Source organism: Culex quinquefasciatus, chromosome 2 (assembly GCF_015732765.1).
Source record: "Culex quinquefasciatus strain JHB chromosome 2, VPISU_Cqui_1.0_pri_paternal, whole genome shotgun sequence".
NCBI lineage: Eukaryota > Metazoa > Arthropoda > Insecta > Diptera > Culicidae > Culex > Culex quinquefasciatus.
The window spans coordinates 103241842-103260540 of record NC_051862.1 but is presented as its reverse complement, the minus strand read 5'-3'; the positions used below and the strand labels follow the sequence as shown (position 1 = coordinate 103260540).

General features: G+C 35.0%; 1 protein-coding gene across 8 annotated transcripts in view; it reads right to left on the bottom strand.

Annotated features, from left to right (window-relative positions):
* The window catches only part of LOC6053318 (ionotropic receptor 25a), a 424911-nt gene that overhangs the window by 281512 nt on the left and 124700 nt on the right, over window positions 1–18699 (bottom strand). For 5 of the 8 annotated variants that reach the window (XM_038256998.1, XM_038256991.1, XM_038256997.1 and 2 more), the window contains exon 3: window positions 14124–14195. The exons of 2 other annotated variants lie outside the window; for them this stretch is intronic. In XM_038256998.1, coding sequence (XP_038112926.1) covers window positions 14124–14195 — 72 coding nt within the window. Of the gene's footprint in view, window positions 1–14123; window positions 14196–18699 lie in introns of those variants that run through there. One more of the 8 variants, XM_038256995.1, reaches the window with a different exon arrangement.

Sequence of the window (18699 nt, the reverse complement as noted above, 5' to 3'; positions counted from 1 at the left end):
CTCCATGACGAAATAATTTTGACTTGCATGAATTATATCTCGTGAGGCCATAAATAAATAAGATTTCACTGTAGGTGACAAGAAGTTCTTGTTGGTATTCTCAAAAAGTGTATTACACTGCAAGTGGGGATTTTCTTTTTGTTTTTTTAATTCAATCTTCTTACTTTTAATAAAATAATCATATAATTTCTTACTAGTGTTCAAATGATATTCATTTTTCAGAACATCCGCTTCTTGGAGCCACTCTCTTGTATTTCGCGTTAAATTTTTGTTAACTAATTGGTTTATCATGAACGTATCAAGTTCATCTGACTTACCAAATAATATGTTTTTAATAAAAAGTGATTTTGTTTTACATTATACGTCTAAAAGAGCAATGCCTCTTTTCAAAACAGGTAAATATAATTCATTTCTTTCAACTTTGTAAAAATGTCCTTTCCATAAAAACTTTCCGCGGTCCATAGCAAAGAAGCCAAATGTTTATTATCTGGAGGAAATACCTGCGCTACATACCATAGTTTGGATAAAATGTATGTGTTTAGCACTTAAACTTTCCGGAATAAATTCAATCTTCTGGAATATTGTTGTAATAAGCTGATATCAATTAATTTTATAATTCCGTTATAATTTTGATCGATCGTGTTATCAAAACTTTGTGAAAATGTGCTCCTAAATTTTTTAAATCATCTACTTCTCTAATTTGTTGAGGGCCAATCATGCAACTGTTGAATCTTAAAAACTGTGATTTGAACTTGTTAAGTTTAATCTTTGAATACAAACTGTAATAATGAACAAGTTGCAGTATAATATCAAACTCGCCATCATTTTTAACAAAAATGTTGATGTCATCTGCATATGCTACTACTTTAAGAAATCTGTTATCAATTAACACACCATTAATATTCTGATCAATCATTCTAATAAGCGGTTCTATATAAAAAGCAGAAAGCGCCATACTAAGAGGACACCCTTGCCTCACTGAGCTTAAAATTTGGAACGGCTCCATCAAAAAACCATTGAAAAAAACGGTTGAGGTTGCATTTTTGTAGAGTTTTTTCAGACATTTAATTAATTCATCAGGAAATCAATTTTCTTCAACACCTTCCAAAGAAAATCATGATCTACGCGATCAAACGCTTTTTCAAGATCAAGACTTAAAATTGCTCCTTTAAACTATTCGCTTTTACTAAAATATTTCTCAATAAACGTGAATTTGTAATGCAGGTTTTATCTTCTACACAAGCTGCTTGTTCCGCACCCAAAACGTTTTTCATCATGGGTTGTATCCGGTTCCACAATATTTTAGTGAACAATTTGTAATCAGTGTTCAGCATACTAATAGGACGTTTGTTTTGTAAATCAAATTTATCTCCTACTTTAGGGATGAGAGTTATCACCCCCGCTGTAAACAACGCAGATGAATATTCCTCATTGACTAAATAACCGTTAAACAAATTTAAAAGTTAAACAACAATAAAAATCGTAACTTAGGCCATCTGGTCCTGGTGCACTTCTGCTAGAAGCATTTTTTAAAGCATATTCAATTTCATAAATTTCTATTGGTCTGTTTAGATGGATTTTGTCATTGTTTTCAAGTTTTTTATTTAAAAATCCTAGAACCGTTTCTGCATCAGTATTGTTAATGTGCTGATTTTGAAACTTTTGAGAGTAGTGGTGATAAATTTCATTCTTCAATTTTTTAATATCAGATGTTATCTCATCATTAATTCTAAGTTTAATCAGATTGGATGTTGAAGAACGGTTAATAAAAGATGTAACTTGAAACAGTGATAGTTTTTCATCGGCATGCAATGTTTCCGCTTTTAATTTGAATTTAATTTTACTCAAACGCCGTTGTTCGAGTTCCATTAAATTGGATTTCTGTTCTAACGGTTCTGTACTATTTCATTTAAGGACCCAAGGTAGGCCGGGAAGTTGTGTTGTTCTTCTTCCGTGCTACATTTTTGAACATGTTGCGCAACATTTTGATTGACGTAATGATGTTACGAATACATAAACAGCACATTCACGTTTCCCATGCTTTAAGCTAAAATAGTTTCTTACAATGATTGAAAACAATTTTCATTATACAGAAATGCTTATAACATTTGTTACTAATTATCAATACAATCAGCAAGATAATGACATCAAAATTTGAATACTTTTTTTCAAATAATTTCACCAGACATTTTCAAAAACAGCTCGTACTTCATTACTCGACATTTAGGTTATTTGGTTTGAGTTCAGCTTATTGGTAACTAATTAAAAATTCTCAATGTTCTACCAATGCCATATCGGCCATCATTTCAGATTACCAATAATCGGATAAACCAAATTGATTCGATTCTGCGAAGTGAAATTCTGACAACGATTTCGAGTTCGGTGGTGTAGTGATAAGCGTGGTTGCTTCTCACCCAGATAGCCTGGGTTTGATCCTAGTCGGCTCAGTTGCATTTTTCGAGACGAGATTTGTCTGATCACGCCTTCCGTCGGATGGGGAGTAAATGTAGGTCGCGGCCTAACCCAGGGGCAGTCCAGGTTTAGAAATCGTTTGGATTGACTCACAGATTCAAGCCTTCGGACACCCAGTTTCGAGTAGGACTGACCCTTAGGACAAAGTTTCACGCAAATCTACGAGGGGTCGGGGCAACTGCTGTGTGAGTTGGCGGAGAATTACCCATAAAGAAATTTTGGATAAAGTAATTTCTTGATGATTTAAACATAGAAAAATTCTAATGAAAATAAATGTGATGAGAATGTTTCGCATAAAGAGGGTAAAAAAGCAAAATAAATGCGTTACGTAATAAAAGAACGCTCCCTAATGAACTGATGAACTATTGAACTAATTCAGTTTCTTTTTAGTTGATTTTCTAATTTCTAGTCTAGGATATCTTCTAATCTCCATACGGAGAAAAAAGAGTTACCAAAATCGTGAATGAAAATGGGAACCACGAACAAAGTGTTCAAATTTCACGGTACGTTTTTCAAAATCGTACCATGGGATTTGAACATTTTGTTCGAGGTTCCCATTTTCATGAACGCTTTTTCACGATTTTGGGAACTCTTTTTTCTCCGTGCATCAGTAGTAAATGTACGCATATCGATAAATATTTGAAATAAAATAAAAACTTACGTTGATTATTATGCAAGATCGCAATTCGGTAAACGGTTGCAATAAAACAAGCAAATACAAATAACTACACTCAAATTACGACGGTTTGACAACATTTTTTGTCACTCAAATTGACACTTTTCAGATTGACACTCTTTTTAACTGAAAAAAGTATGGTTTGATAATAATAGTGAGTTCCGTGTAAAAAGTGAAAGTTCGTTACTTTTTAGTTTTGTTTGACTTAGTCCAACCAACGGGGTACAAACTAAAAAGTGTCAAACAAAATAGTGACCAACCACCGGAGGTGTACTATCATGCTCGCTTGATACAACACAAATACTATCATACGCTGCGCAGCACAGCAGCGACAGCACGCTTGTTGATGCCACAAAGAGATTCATAGGGTAATTGTTATATAAGTGAACTATGTAGAGTTGATTTATTTTATTTCAACAAGAAGATATATTTACAAAATATTTGTTATTGTTGGGAAAGTAATTGTAAAATATTAGGCTAAAATTTGTATAGCAAAAATTCTCGAAATATATTGTTCAATATCTTGTATTATATGATTTCACATCAAGCATAATGTAAAATTGTTTTTGTTTATTCCAGCAAATTTTAAAGCCACAAACAAACTCATAGAAAATGAATGTTTGTTATATGAGAAACATAAGTAACATTACCCTATCGCTCTCGGCGTGGATCCTTGCTATAGTTTGTTTGTGCTGCTGCGTGCATCTAAACACACACAACAATGTGTTTTGTTGCACGAACCAACACGAACTTCGAACATACGTGCATGCTACAAAATGCTGGGTGATTTGAAAACATTGACTAATATTATTGTTTTAATACATCTAATCGTTATGCTAGGTTTCCAATCATGTAAAAAAATCGCCGTTCAGAGAGTAATGATCGAAAATGCTTGTTTCTTGAGGCTCACAGTGTTGTATGAGGTCCCCTATTATACCAAAAGTTTATGCTCCTCGATAAATTTGAAAGAAAATAATATTGTTTTGTTTATGTGGAGGTAAAATATATTTTCCTGTTTGGCAAAGATCCAAATTAGGGATGGCAAAATAATAATAAGAATTTGAATTTCAAGCCGCGATTTGAAAAATGTAAATCAATGATATTCGTAAAATGCTCTGTAACTCTGTAATATCTAGCGATGAAAACTTTACTTTAAAAAATCTAACAAACATGCAACATGCATTTTGCACTTTGTAATTTCACTTATATTTAAAATATGTTGAAATAAGCTAAAACCAAAAAATCAACACAGAAAAATGAATTTTGATTATTCCCATTTTGTTTTTGTTTATTTTTTTATATTCACAGATTTCAACTATAACAAATGTATTGTTCAGTTGTTGGCTGAAACTTTTTTGGTGGATTCGGTATGCCCAAAGAAGCCATTTTGCATCATTAGTTTGTCCATATTATTTTTCATACAAATTTGTCAGCTGTTCATACAAAAATGATAGCTGAAAGTTCAAAAATCTGTATCTCTTGAAGGAATTTTTTTAATCGATTTGGTGTCTTCGGTAAAGTTTTAGGTATGGATAAGGACTACACTGAAAAAAATGACACACGGTAATTTTTTTTGCTGATTTTTAGTTTCACTTTTTGTCACTAAAATTTGGGTTCCAAAAAACACTATTTTATTTTTTTTTATTTTCTGATATGTTTTAGAGTACATCAAATGCCAACTTTTCAGAAAATTTCCAGAATGGGCAAAAAATCTTAGACCGAGATATGAATTTTTGATTATTTGAACTTTTTTGATACGACCCTTAGTTGTTGAGATGTTGCCATACAAAATTTAAAAATTGGAAAATTGATGTTTTCTAAGTCTTACTCTGTTTGAGTGACCCACCATTTTCTAATGTTGATATCTCAGCAACTAATGCTCCGATTTTCAATGTTAAAATGTGAAACATTCGTGAAATTTTCCGATCTTTTCGAAAACAAAATTTTCATTTTTTTTTCAAATCAAGACTAACATTTCAAAAGGGCGTAATATTGTATGTTTGGCCTTTCTAAAATAATAGTCTTGATTTGAAAAAAATGAAAACTTTTTTTTCGAAAAGATCAGAAAATTTCACGAATGTTTCACATTTTAACATTGAAAATTGGAGCCATTAGAAAATTGTGGGTTGTTTGGGTGAGACTTAGAAAACATCAATTTTCTTATTTTTAAATCTTTGTATGGCAATATCTCAGCAACTAAAGATCGTTTCAACAAAGTTCAAAAAAGCAAAATATTGAGAATTTTCTCAGATTTTAGAATTTTTTTTCAAAAGTGGGCAAACATGTGCACTAATTTAAAAAAATGAAAACTGCGACTATCTTCAAAAAAGTTACATAAAAATGAATATAACTTGAAAACGGTGCACTTTATCAAAATTTCACTGGAGTGCTTTTTGATTGCAAATTTGATTTTACATCGAAAAAGGGAGTTAAAAATTTTTGCGACCAATATTTCGATTTTTTTGAAAAAATCAGTATTGATTCAAAAATTCATAACTCGATCAAAAATTTTTTGCACAACCTGCAAATTTCTGAAAAGTTGGCATTTGGTGTCCCCTAAAACGTATTACCCACTGAGAATTTTGGCTCGAGCCTCGAGTCGATCTGGCTCGAGATCGAGCCTGAATCGAGTCGAGGCTCGAGCCAAAATTCTCAGTGGGAGAAAATAAAAAAAAAAAAAATAGTGTTTTTTGCAAATGTAGTTTTAGTGACAAAAAGTGAAATTAAAAATCACCATAATTTTTTTTACCGTGTATCATATTTTTTCAGTATAGTCCATATCCATACCTAAAACTTTTCCGTAGACACCAAATCGATCAAAAAATTCCCTCAAAAGATACAGATTTTTGAACTTTCAGCTATCATTTTTGTATGGACAGCTGCCAAATTTGTATGGAAAATTATATGGACAAACTAATGATGCAAAATGGCTTTTTTGGGCATAGGCACCAAAAAAGTTTCAGCCGGATTAAAAAATACAAAAAAAAAATCGAATAACCGTAATCTCAGAGAATTGCTCAATAATTGTTTCTTTTCGAGTAGAAAAGTTCAGATCATTTTCCCTCTTTTTAATCAAATTTGAATAACTTGAAAACATAAAAAAGTGATGTTTCAAATATTTTTGGCTTAGACTCTTTAAATTTTGAAGCAAATAAATATATTTATATCTTACTCTCTTGGTTTCGTGAGCAGCAAAGAATAATATTGTTAATAACTGTTAAAATCATTTAGTTTAAATAATCAAACAAATTTCCAGTTGTTACTTGTATTGTTTTGCCCATACGCTTCAAAATCAGAAAAGTGTAAAACACTCACCAATTTTATTTTTTTTAAACCTCATTTCCCTCAAAGAGAGCTTAACATGCAAAATTTAATCCTATAAATATATACCTTCTCTCGAGAAGTTATCAATTGATCTCAGTTGGAAGGTTTCCAAATCACTCAATTTAAAATGATGTCTGGAAGATAGTCAAATACTCAACAATAGTTAAATGGAGTAAAAATGCAACCGACAAGATTCAAACCACACAGCACACAAAAAGAGGACTGCGCCTTAGCCCACACGGCTATCAGACCGTCGAAGAGTGGGGAGGAAGAACGTCAATATGAGCTTGGCATCTTGGTCAAGTAGGTAATATTATATAAAATTTTAAATATTAATCATTTATTTATTTTAAACCCCAAGCTTATAACACGCAGCTGTTTTTTGAAAAAATGCAAAACTTCATAGATTTTTTCAAATTGAAAACCATTTTATTTCAAAAAAATGCTCTGCCCCGGTTCACATAATTGTCCCATATGCATTTTAATCAATTTTGCGTTATTGATGCAGCTTGTTTAAAAATAAAAAATAACTAAAATATGCAGTGTTCTAGAAAACCGGAGGAAATCCTTTTGTGTGGGACAAAGTTGCCTTGCATTTTTCTCAGCTTGCTGTTTTTGAATAAGGGACATTTATGCGAATATGGGAAGGCTGCTCGTTTGCAAAAAGTCACATGATTTTTTTAGATATATTTTTGCTATATTTCACGAGTTTTCTCACCGTTCAAAAATGCATGAACGCAAAAATATGTATAAGAGTAGTTCTCTACGATTTCGCAGTTTTTTTTATTTAAATGAAACTTTATCCATGCATCATTTGATTTTCCATACAAGTCTCCATACAGTTTTGGGAGCTGGTCATACAAAATGGGTATGTAAATGTATATCTTGAGAAGGAGTTTTTATCGATTTGTTGTCTTCGGGAAAGTTGTAGGTTATGATTATCACTAAAAGTAAAATTTCCAAAATACGTATTTTTAAATTTTCGATTTTTTTATATGTTTTCGGGGACTTTAAAAGAGATCTTCTGAGCCATAGTGCGTGATGGTGCAAAAACAGGTTAAGGAAAAAATAATTATAATTAATTAATTATTGAATTATCAAATTTGCAACCGAAAAGTACTTTTCAATTCTCAATGAATGTCTCATTGATGACTACTTTACCCTAAAGTACTTTTTGATTGCCAATTTGATTTTGCTTTTGAAATGATTTTTAATAATTATTTTGTCCAGGTTTTCGATATTCAAAAATATATATATATATCTCCAAAACCAGATTTTTGCACCATCGCGCACTATGGCTTAGAAATTGTCTTTATTAGTCCCCTAAAACTTTAAAAAAATATAAAAAAATACGTATTTTGGGAATTTTACTTTTCGTGATAAAAATTTGAATAAACAAAAAATCAAGTTTTCTGAAAAGTCCTAATCATAACCTACAACTTTGCCGAAGATACCAAATCGATCAGAAAATCCCTTCTCAAGATACAGAATTTCATACATTTAAATACCCTTTTGTTTGACCAGCCCCCAAAATTGTATGGAGATTGGCATGAAAAAGGAATGATGCAAAATTGCTTCTTTTGACATAGAGTTTCATCCAAATAAAAAAATTACAAAGAAAAGTCGATTTGCGAAATCGTAGGGAACCGCTCATAAACTAAATTTTTGAAAAAATAAAGACTTGCTTTTGTTAAAAATTAATGGAAAGGAAAAGCGAAAAAAAAAAACATTTTCCTAATTGTTTTTAACTATATATGTTTGAAAATATTCTAACGCTGACAGAAATACATTTTAAAATTATTTTTGATAAATTTAATCGATGATGCAATTTTCCCCATTAGTCTTCTGTATTTTTTATCATTCGATGAAATCGTTAGGCTCCAAATGATTATTTCGGACGAATAAACTTCATCAAAACGTCCATTGCGCGAAACAACATTTAGTAAAAAAATCCCGCTGAAAAATTATGAATGTATTAAAAAATATATAATTTTTCAATCAATAAATCAACTTCTTGTCTGAAAGTAAGTTTCTTGAAACATTCAGTTTTTCTTTATTTTATTATTTTTTTTTTTTATTTTGAAAAATACATCAAAACAACTTTTACTCAAAAGATTTTGGTTGTCGATTTTGAACAGAGGTATAATGTTTCGTGGGGGGGAGGTGGGGGGTATGCTCGAAATTATCTTCAATCCAGCCAATAATAATATGAAACCAAATAGGTCAGAAGCAATTTTTTCAGAGTTTATTACGCTTTCCTTTAAAAATGTTTTAAAAAAATTAGGGGCCAGCGAATTATTATTATTTTATTCTTTTATATTTTAAAATCGTGGCTTGAAATATTACTTTTTATTCTACTTCCCCTCTCCCCAGTCACGATATATTCTAGCAAAGCTGATTCTACCAGAATCATGCTAGAATCGTGGAACAATTATGCTTGAATGCTGTAAGAATTTCCAGCTCTGTGAGAACTATGCTAGAACTCTGCTAGAATTTCGTGACTGGGTCCCTTTGCAATCTTTACTTGTGTCGAGGGACATAAACTTCTAAATAATATTTACATCAGCCTAATACACTTTTATAAAATTTCTTGATTTAGGCATCTTCATTTTGTCCCTAGACAACTCATCGATCAGACACTTTGTTCTGAAGATATATCCTCATTTCTTAGAAAATTTTATAAAAAAAATGTTCAAAAAAAAATTATTGCAAAACTTATTGCAAACATTTTCAAGATAACTCTTAATATTTTTTTGTACGAGAAGCAAATAGTTTATGTAAAGGTCATTTCCGTATACTAAAGACTTCAACTGGTTTTCTAAACATATTTAATGTTTAGAAAATCTTAAAAGTTATGAAATGCATGCATCATCCCGCATCCGTTTGCAACATAACAAGCAAGCACACTTCACTACCACCACGATTCATGCCCGTTTGGCCCAGCACAACTACTATCATGCGCAGCAAAAACAAACGTGGTACACCCCCCGCGGAAAGGAAATAGAGTAATACTCAAACCGATGACTTCTTTTACAAAATATTGATTTGAGTTCTAAAGCTTTATTGAAATACAATATTGAACTTTTTTGTTTTATACGCACAGCAATAAAATCTAATCAAATTTGGGAAAGAATCGATGATGAAATGAGCAGATTTCAACGAAAAATGAAATATAAAATCGTAATCAATTGTACACAAATTTCATAAAACTAAAAAAACGAGCAAAACTATTTAGTAAAATGAATAAGATGTTTGTAAAAGTTACCAGTCATAAATTGGTTACAGTGAATACCCTATTGCTGTCTGCACGGCTGCTTGCTTGCTGCTTGCTTGCTTTGTTGTTGTTGTAGCGTACAACGTATGTATGCCACGCGCGTGTTGCACGCGTGTTGCATGATGTCGAATGGTTTGAAAATATTGAAAATATTTATTTAGAAAATTGCTTCTAATTACCATACTAAGCCTCAAACCCAATGAAACTAAACGCCGTTCCAGAGGGAATTGACTTGCGAAGCTTGCTTGTACTTGATTTGGGCTCTCGGTATGGCATTGTGCCTCCACGCTTTACCAGAAGTTCGTCAAATCCACAAATTTTTATAAAATGTTAAGTTTTGGTAAAATATGAGAACTCCATATTCAACTTATCAATCTCAATCGTGGTGGAAAATCTTCGTTAGACATCCCCCAAGAGAACAAATTATAAATTAGATTGATAGGTGTTGTAGTTTTCGAGAAATTACCATTTTAGTAAAAAAAAAAATTGGGGGCCATTTTCGGCTACCTTGCGTCCTTAAACAATTATAGTAGAAACTTTTCTCTCGTGCCGACTGTTGATTTGAAAGAAAATTTTCTTTTTAAAAAGTGATTTTGCATTACTTTTAAAAACGGTATTCCACCAAAAATTTAAATTTGAATAAGAGTTTCTCAGTTTCAATTCAGTATACCGTAAACTGGGGTCAATCGGGACACATGGGGCGAATTGGGACAGCAGTTTTAACCATGTTGGAACACAATATTTTGATTTTTCTGGTTGGTTTCGGTTAGAACAGACTCAGGCCAACAAAATATGTAGGGGAGAGTGGGGAGACTTGATCCCCGGGGACACTTGATCCCAAGCCTGTATCTCGTCAGCATGTGGGTAAAACAATTAGCTTTGTTCTAGAAAGTTGTGCAAAATTAACTAAAACTCATTGTAGAAAACAAAGAAAAAATTTTAAAAATGTTTAGATTGAGTTACACACATTTTTCTAAAACGAGCTGCAAAAACTTCCAAGAGATCTTTTTGCTTTTTTAATATGCATGGAAAACACTAAAAAATATTCAAAAAATATTTTTATTTGTGAATTGTTTGATAAACTTATCAACTCCAAAACCCTTACGCATTTGATGTTAAATTTATCGTCATACTATTTTTACAATCAATTGTTTAAAAAGTGCGTTTAGGGAGACTTGATCCCTGCATTTTTACAGTCACTGGAATCAGCCTCAAGATTAATTAATTGGGCTGGGTTTTCATACATAGTTTCCTTTAGTATAGTTGTACATAACTTACTGCAGTTTGAACCTTCTTTCAAAAGTTTTGTAAACAAAAATTTCCAGCTTTTGTAAACATGCTTAATTTTGGTCTAAAAAATAATATTTTAAGGTTTTAATTATTTTACATACTAAACTTGTTATATTTTGAACACAAACGTACAGGTTTTATGTGAAATTGCTGTAACTTATAGAAAATTAAAAGTTTGGATGAATAAGAAACGTTTTGCTTAAGATTTCTTCAAAATGTTGAAAGGGGGATCAAGTTACCCTAACATTTTGAAAATGCCGGTTTAAAATATTTTTTTAAAACGCTTGGCATGATTCGAAGAGTTCATCTGATGAAATACCCTTATTAGCCAAACATAGATGAATGTTTAAGCTTTCAATTCATGCAAAAAGTTTAATGTTTTGTGAGAAATTGACAGAGTTATGTGCGATACAAAAAAAGGGGATCAAGTCTCCCCACTCTCCCCTACATCCATTTCCTTATTTAAAAGCTTTAAGTGCTCTATAAACTGCTGTCCCTATTCAGACTGTAGTCCCGATTCACCCCAGATTACGGTACTTTTTTTTTTTAAATTTGTCTATTATGTCTGGGTCATTTAGTAAAAAAGAATTAATTTTCCAGTATCCACGTCCATAAAAATTCATAAATTGATGACCAATTTCAAGTTTTAAAACTCCGCTGTGGTGATCCGAAACAGCAAAAGCAATAGTTTCTACAGATCTTACATTTTCTGCAAATTCTTTTGAAGCATAGTTGCGATCTAACCTAGATTTTGAGTTTCCTCGAACAAAAGTAAATATTCTATTTTTATTGTTATTAAATTCAATATCAATCAAAGTTAACGATGAAGTCATATTTTTAAGTCCGTTACTCACATTTTTTATGGAACTGTTTGAATCGTTTTTGTCAATTATGCAATTAAAATCTCCCAGCAATACATTTTCTTTAGTTTCTGATAAATGAACTAAAATATCTTCTGTGAACAGATTATCTCTTTCTTTTTTAAATTTGGATCCCGAGTGTGCATAGATATTAATAAAATTTATTCCATCAATTTCTGCAGATTATCCTGCCATTGCTATTCATAATGACGTTTGAATAGTCAATATTGTTTCGAACTAAAATTCCAGTTCCTTTTCCATCTACACTTATGTTAACAAGTGCAGTGTGGGAAGATAAAAAATTAAAATTTCCAACAGCAACTTCTTGAATAAATGTAAAATCGAGGTCGTTATTCCAAACGAAATCTTTAAACAAATCTTCCACTGTCCCCTTGATGGCTTCGTTCCCCATCAACTGCTCGCCGTCGATAATCATCCCATCGTGTCCCGATCGTTCTGCTTCAGCAGCCGAAGTCTCCTTCGGCGTCGCTACCGTCGCCGTCGTATCACGGTTACGACACGACTGCCATCCACAAGTTTTTAGCGCGTGGCATTTGAAAAGGTCGTATGCGCATCGGACATAAATTACATAAATAAAAACTTTTCTCCGTTTTTTTTCTATAGAAAGATTTATGTTTAATCTCAAATTTGAACTAGGGGAACAGCATATAATTCCATCGAGAACTTAATGTCGGCATATCAGCACTTTGGTGTTCAGTTACAGCTAGTTTAAAGCTTTTTCGACAGAAATTTAGTTTAGTATTCTAAAAGCGTAATTCATTTTAATACAACAGACATGAAATATCAAACAAATTTCATTTAGTTTCAAGGAAACTGAAGCTATTATGTATTTATTTCATACGACCTTTTCAAAAACCATACGTAAACAATATTGACAGCGCCTCTGGTGGGGACTTCAGGAAACTGCATGCGTGTCAAATCCCTGCGTCGCATCCACCGGCTTATTCGGCGTCTCCGTTGTGGTACTGGCGTCTCCATCGGAACTTCCGCTGGTGTTAGTGTTACAAATGGATTGTTTGCTGGTGTACTGGTCTTCGCTGAGCTTGCGCCATCTCCCTCTTGCAGATTCATTGGCATCTTGGGTCGTGCTGGTGGTGATGTAAGCGGAAGCGTTGTCATGGTGAGCGTGTTGTCTGGCTCGATCGTACTGCTGTTTGCGGTCGCCAAATTTGCTGTTACGCTACTGTACGAACGCTGACCACCAGTTTCAGCGTTGACCCTGAGACTGGCCAGCTTAGGGCATTCGACCTTCACGTGCCCTTCAGCTTTGCAGAAGAAGCAACGATTTTTCAATCCGTCTTAATACACCCTTGCTCGGAAATGGGCGATGTACATGTTGGCTGTTATCTCTTTCTCTACCTCCATGTAAACGCCACGAATGCCGCTGAACACGTGGTAGCCCAGGTCTTGAGGATACTTCTCCCGTACGTGTTGCCGAATCTTCCCGAACTTACTCAGCGATTTACTTTTCCTTCGTCTCCGGTGGCAGGTTGAAAAGCCGGATGTATTTGAACTGCCTGCTGGCCAACTCCAGTTGCACCGGTGACCTTGACCCATCATCGAACCGGAACCAATACTGATCCTCTACCGAGTTACAGAACCTGTTGTAGCTGTTCTCGTCCATAAACTTGATGAAGAATTTCTGGTCGTTTTCATCTTTGTACACCGAATGGATGTCAGTGGCTGGTATCTTAACACCGGTTGACATGAACTTCAAGACCTCGAGGTAGGACGGCACCTTGGCACCGGTCGCAAACAGGATCTTCAGCGTGTTCTTTCGAGTCTCCATTTTGATCTTTCCGTTGGTTTAATTCCGCTTTGTTAGAAAGAGATAGATGGGTAACACACCCTGTGTGCACCATCAATAATCTGCTGGTACGCGCACACTTCGAGAAACGTAACTTTACTCTCCGAAGTCCAAGAGCGAACTGAAGGTTAAAATATTTTTTTTTTCACTGGGCCTAGAGAGCCTTGTGGCAACCATGGCTGCATGAAACAAAATTATTCAATCGAGCCCGATGAGCGCGATTTGGTGTGATTTGGCCCTATGAGTGAAAATAACCGCCATGAAGGGAAGATGAGCAAGAATGGAGGAATTTGATGAGATTTGGTGCGATTTGATATAAATCGCGGAGTGTCATCCCCCTCGCGTGGTTCAAAATTTTAGTACGTTCATGACTAATTCGAGGTCAAACAATTAACCTACCTGTTAACGTTGTATCGAGAATAACATGCGGCATTCTATTTGTATTCAATGCCTCACTGTATTTCGAGCATACTAAAACAAAAAAAAGATCAATTATTTTTTAAATATATTTAAAATATAGCTTGGATTTTGAAAACACACCCTTTTTTACACCATCTCGGTGAAAAATGTAGAACTGAGTAGGACAGACTGTAGGACTACCATCTTGTTCGACGCAGTCAGATAGTGGTCCTACCATCGCTCTACCGTAGGACAACTATCGCACTGTTTTGAAACAGTTTCGTTAGACAGTCGAGCTTCGAACTGTCAAAATAAGGCTGACAGTGTACGTGTTACAGTAGTCCTACATCGTACTACTTTTTATATAGGATGTCTAGCGCCTGTCGGGCTGTTTTTGGGGGTTGGTTTGTGTATTTTTGAAATGAGAAAACAATGCCGGTTTGTTTTTTTTTAAATATCTTACTACAATTTAACACTTTATTACACTTTTTCTTGGGCAGCATAAGCGATCACCACTGTAGATCAAAACCAAGGTGTTTTCACTGGTTCCTCGCTTCCGTGCTTTATCTGGAACTCTACCCTGTTAATTGAAAATTATTATGACATATTGTTATGTAAATTCACTGTACAAATGCATATACTTACATTCGAAACCGGAATTTGTTTGCAAATTTAGTTGCCAGGACCTGCACGAACACATTTTGAACAAACACTTTTTCTCAACTGTCAATGGCAGAAGAACGAGAGAAAAATAGTCGAATCAAATTGGAAAGAAAACAAAGCATGCCGTCTCTTTCACTCTAACCAGTGCAATACAAACGTCAAAACTGATCGACTTGATCGACGCTAGACATTCGATGTCCAGTTATCCACCTTTATTTCTGGGATGTTTGTGATTTTATGCATTATTGTTTCAGTCTTTTTCATTAGCATTAGCATTTTTGGACGCCCTATCCACGGATGGCTCCACAACGCTTATCCCACTGTTTGGATATACCATATCTTCATCTTTTGATGAGTGTGTAATACAGCCCAGGGCATAAGGGGTCCTCGCCGGGTCCAAGCTATCCTTTGGGGAACGGAAGGAATGTTAGTAAACATCTATCTAAAGTGCGCAAGGATCCCTGCGTCACCTTAGTGGTATAGATGTTTGTAGGGAGGTTTTGGACTCAATGTTAGTAGACAGGTAAGACCCTAGGATATACCTCGAAAGGTATTGCGGGTGATATGTAAGTTTGTTTAATTGTTTGGGGTTTTTTTTGCTAAATTAGCATTTTTGTTAGATTGTTGTATTTAAACTCATTCAGCCGGCTTCAGAGTGCACATAATAAGATTTAAAGTTTTCATTTTAACTATCCTAAACTATATCTTTTGAAATCTAACTGGTTTTGTATTTTATCCTGTAAGTAATTTACACATTGATTTATCAATATTTTAAAGTGTTGTAAATTTATAGTCTGGTCTGAATATTGAAGCGATTCTTGATTTATTTTGTTTATAAAAGAAAAGAACAGAAATTCGAAGGAAATCGATACGACAAGTGAGAGCTTTCATTTTTTAAAGGATTAAAATGGATGAAAATATACATCTTTGTGCATGTTTCTATTGTGAAATTGTTTCAAGAACACGAATATGATAAAATTATCACCAGAAAACGGGATCTAAGGGGTCCCCCGAGCAAAAATTTACAACAAAAAAATTCACTGAAAGTAAAAGTGTCTATTTAATATGTTAACCCGTATAGGCCTGGGTGAAATTGGAATCACTAAAATGACCATAACTCAGCGAAAACTCAACCAATTTGCATACTTCTTTATTCGTTGGACTCGTTAGAATGTCTATTTTCCGAAAATGACCCGCAGAATCCGGAAATGTTCCGGTGGCAGGAGATATTCCGGTGGGTCACTGGGTCAAACAGGGTAAAAAATGGCAATTTTTGGGTCCCGCAATATTTTGTTAATAGAAATCTTGGAAAAACACATTTTTTCATGTTACGATCTTTGTTATACCAACAGACAATACTGACCATGGATTTTGCACCACCGGGGATGTTCCGGATTGAAGGGGCAGGTTTCCTACCCCGGGGGAACCGGTCAAGGGACGGTTAGAAATAAAACTATTTCTATCATGGCAATATGGGTGTCAAAGTTCATCATTTTCAAAAACAAGCTCATCCATGATCCCCAAAACCACTTTTGGATCGATCTGGCCACTTTGGGACCGGTTCCCGGTACTCCGGTGGAACCCGGAATATGGCAAATTATGGGATTATTTCTGAATAATTTTTGACAGGGCAATATTGATGTCAAAGTTCATCATTTTCAAAACAAAGCTCATTTATGATCCCAAAAACCACTTTTGGACCGATCTGGCCACTTCGGAACCGGTTCCCGGTACTCCGGTGGAACCGGAATAAGGCAAATTATGGGATTATTTCTGAATATTTTTTGACAGGGCAATATGGATGTCAAAGTTCATCATTTTCAAAATCAAGCTCATCTGAGATCCCCAAAACCACTTTTGGACCGATCTGGCCACTTTGGGACCGGTTCCCGGTACTCCGGTGGAACCCGGAATATGGCAAATTATGAGATTATTTCTAAATAATTTTTGACAGGGCAATATGGATGTCAAAGTTCATCATTTTCAAAATCAAGCTCATTCATGATCCCCAAAACCACTTTTGGACCAATCTGGCCACTTTGGAACCGGTTCCCGGTACTCCGGTAAAACCCGGAATAAGGCAAATTACGGGATTATTTCTGAACAATTTTTGACAGGGCAATATGGATGCCAAAGTTCATCATTCCCAAAATCAAGCTCATCCATGATCATCAAAACCGCTTTTGAACCGATCTGACCGCTTTAGGACCGGTTCCCGGTACTCCGGTAAACCCGGAATAAGGCAAATTATGGGATTATTTCTGAATAAATTTGACAGGGCAATATGGATGTCAAAGTTCATCATTTTCAAAATTAAGCTCATCCATGATTACGGATTACGGAATTACGGAATTATGTCTGAACAATTTTTGGCAGGGCAATATGGATGTCAAAGTTCATAATTTTCACAATCAAGCTCATCCATGATCCCCAAAACCACTTTTGGATCGATCAGGCCACTTTGGGACCGGTTCCCGGTACTCCGGTGGAACTCGGAATAAGGCAAATCACGGGATTATTTCTGAACAATTTTTGACAGGGCAATATGGGTGTCAAAGTTCATCATTTTCAAAATAAAGCTCATCCATGATCCCCAAAACCACTTTTGGATCGAAAATTGTTCAGAAATAATCCCGTAATTGCCATATTCCGGGTTCCACCGGAGTACCGGGAACCGGTCCCAAAGTGGCCAAATCGGTCCAAAAGTGATTTTGGAAATCATGGATGAGCTTGATTTTGAAAATGATGAACTTTGACATCCATATTGCCCTGCCTAAAATTGCTCAGAAATAATCCCATAATTTGCCATATTCCGAATTCCACCGGAGTACCAAGAACCGGTCCCAAAGTGGCCAGATCGGTTCAAAAGTGGTTTTTGGAATCATAGATGAGTTTGATTTTGAAAATGATGAACTTTGAAATCCTTATTGCCCTGTCAAAAAATATTCAGAAATAATCCCATAATTTGCCTTATTCCGGGTTCCACCGGAGAACCGGGAACCGGTCCCAAAGTTTCCAGATCGGTCCAAAAGTGGTTTTGGGGATCATGGATGAGCTTGAGTTCCACCGGAGTACCGGGAACCGGTCCCAAAGTGGCCAGATCGGTCCAAAAGTGGTTTTGGGGATCTCGGATTAGCTTGATTTTGAAAATGATGAACTTTGACATCCATATTGCCCTGTCAAAAATTATTCATAAATAATCCCGTAATTTGCCATATTCCGAGTTCCACCGGAGTACCGGGAACCGGTCCCAAAGTGGCCAGATCGGTCCAAAAGTGGTTTTGGGGATCTCGGATAAGCTTGATTTCGAAAATGATGAACTTTGACATCCATATGGCCCTGTCAAAAATTATTCAGAAATAATCCCGTAATTTGCCATATTCCTAGTTCCACCGGAGTACTGGGAACCGGTCCCAAAGTGGCCAGATCGGTCCAAAAGTGGTTTTGGGGATCATGGATGAGCTTGATTTTGAAAATGATGAACTTTGACACCCATATTGCCATGATAGAAATAGTTTTATTTCTGACCGTCCCTTGACTGGTTTCCAAGGGGTAGGGAACCTGCCCGCTCAAACCGGAACATCCCCGGTGGTGCAAAATCCATGGTCAGTATTGTCTGTTGGTAGAACAAATATCGTAACATGAAAAAATGTGTTTTTCCAAGATTTCTATTAACAAAATAGTGCGGGACCCAAAAATGGCCATTTTTTACCCTGTTTGACCCAGTGACCCACCGGAATATCTCCGGCCACCGGAACATTTCCGGGTTCTGCGGGTCATTTTCGGAAAATAGACATTCTAACGAGTCCAACGAATAAAGAAGTATGCAAATTGGTTGAGTTTTCGCTGAGTTATGGTCATTTTAGTGATTCCAATTTCACCCAGGCCTATACTGCCTTACCCAAAGCGTTCT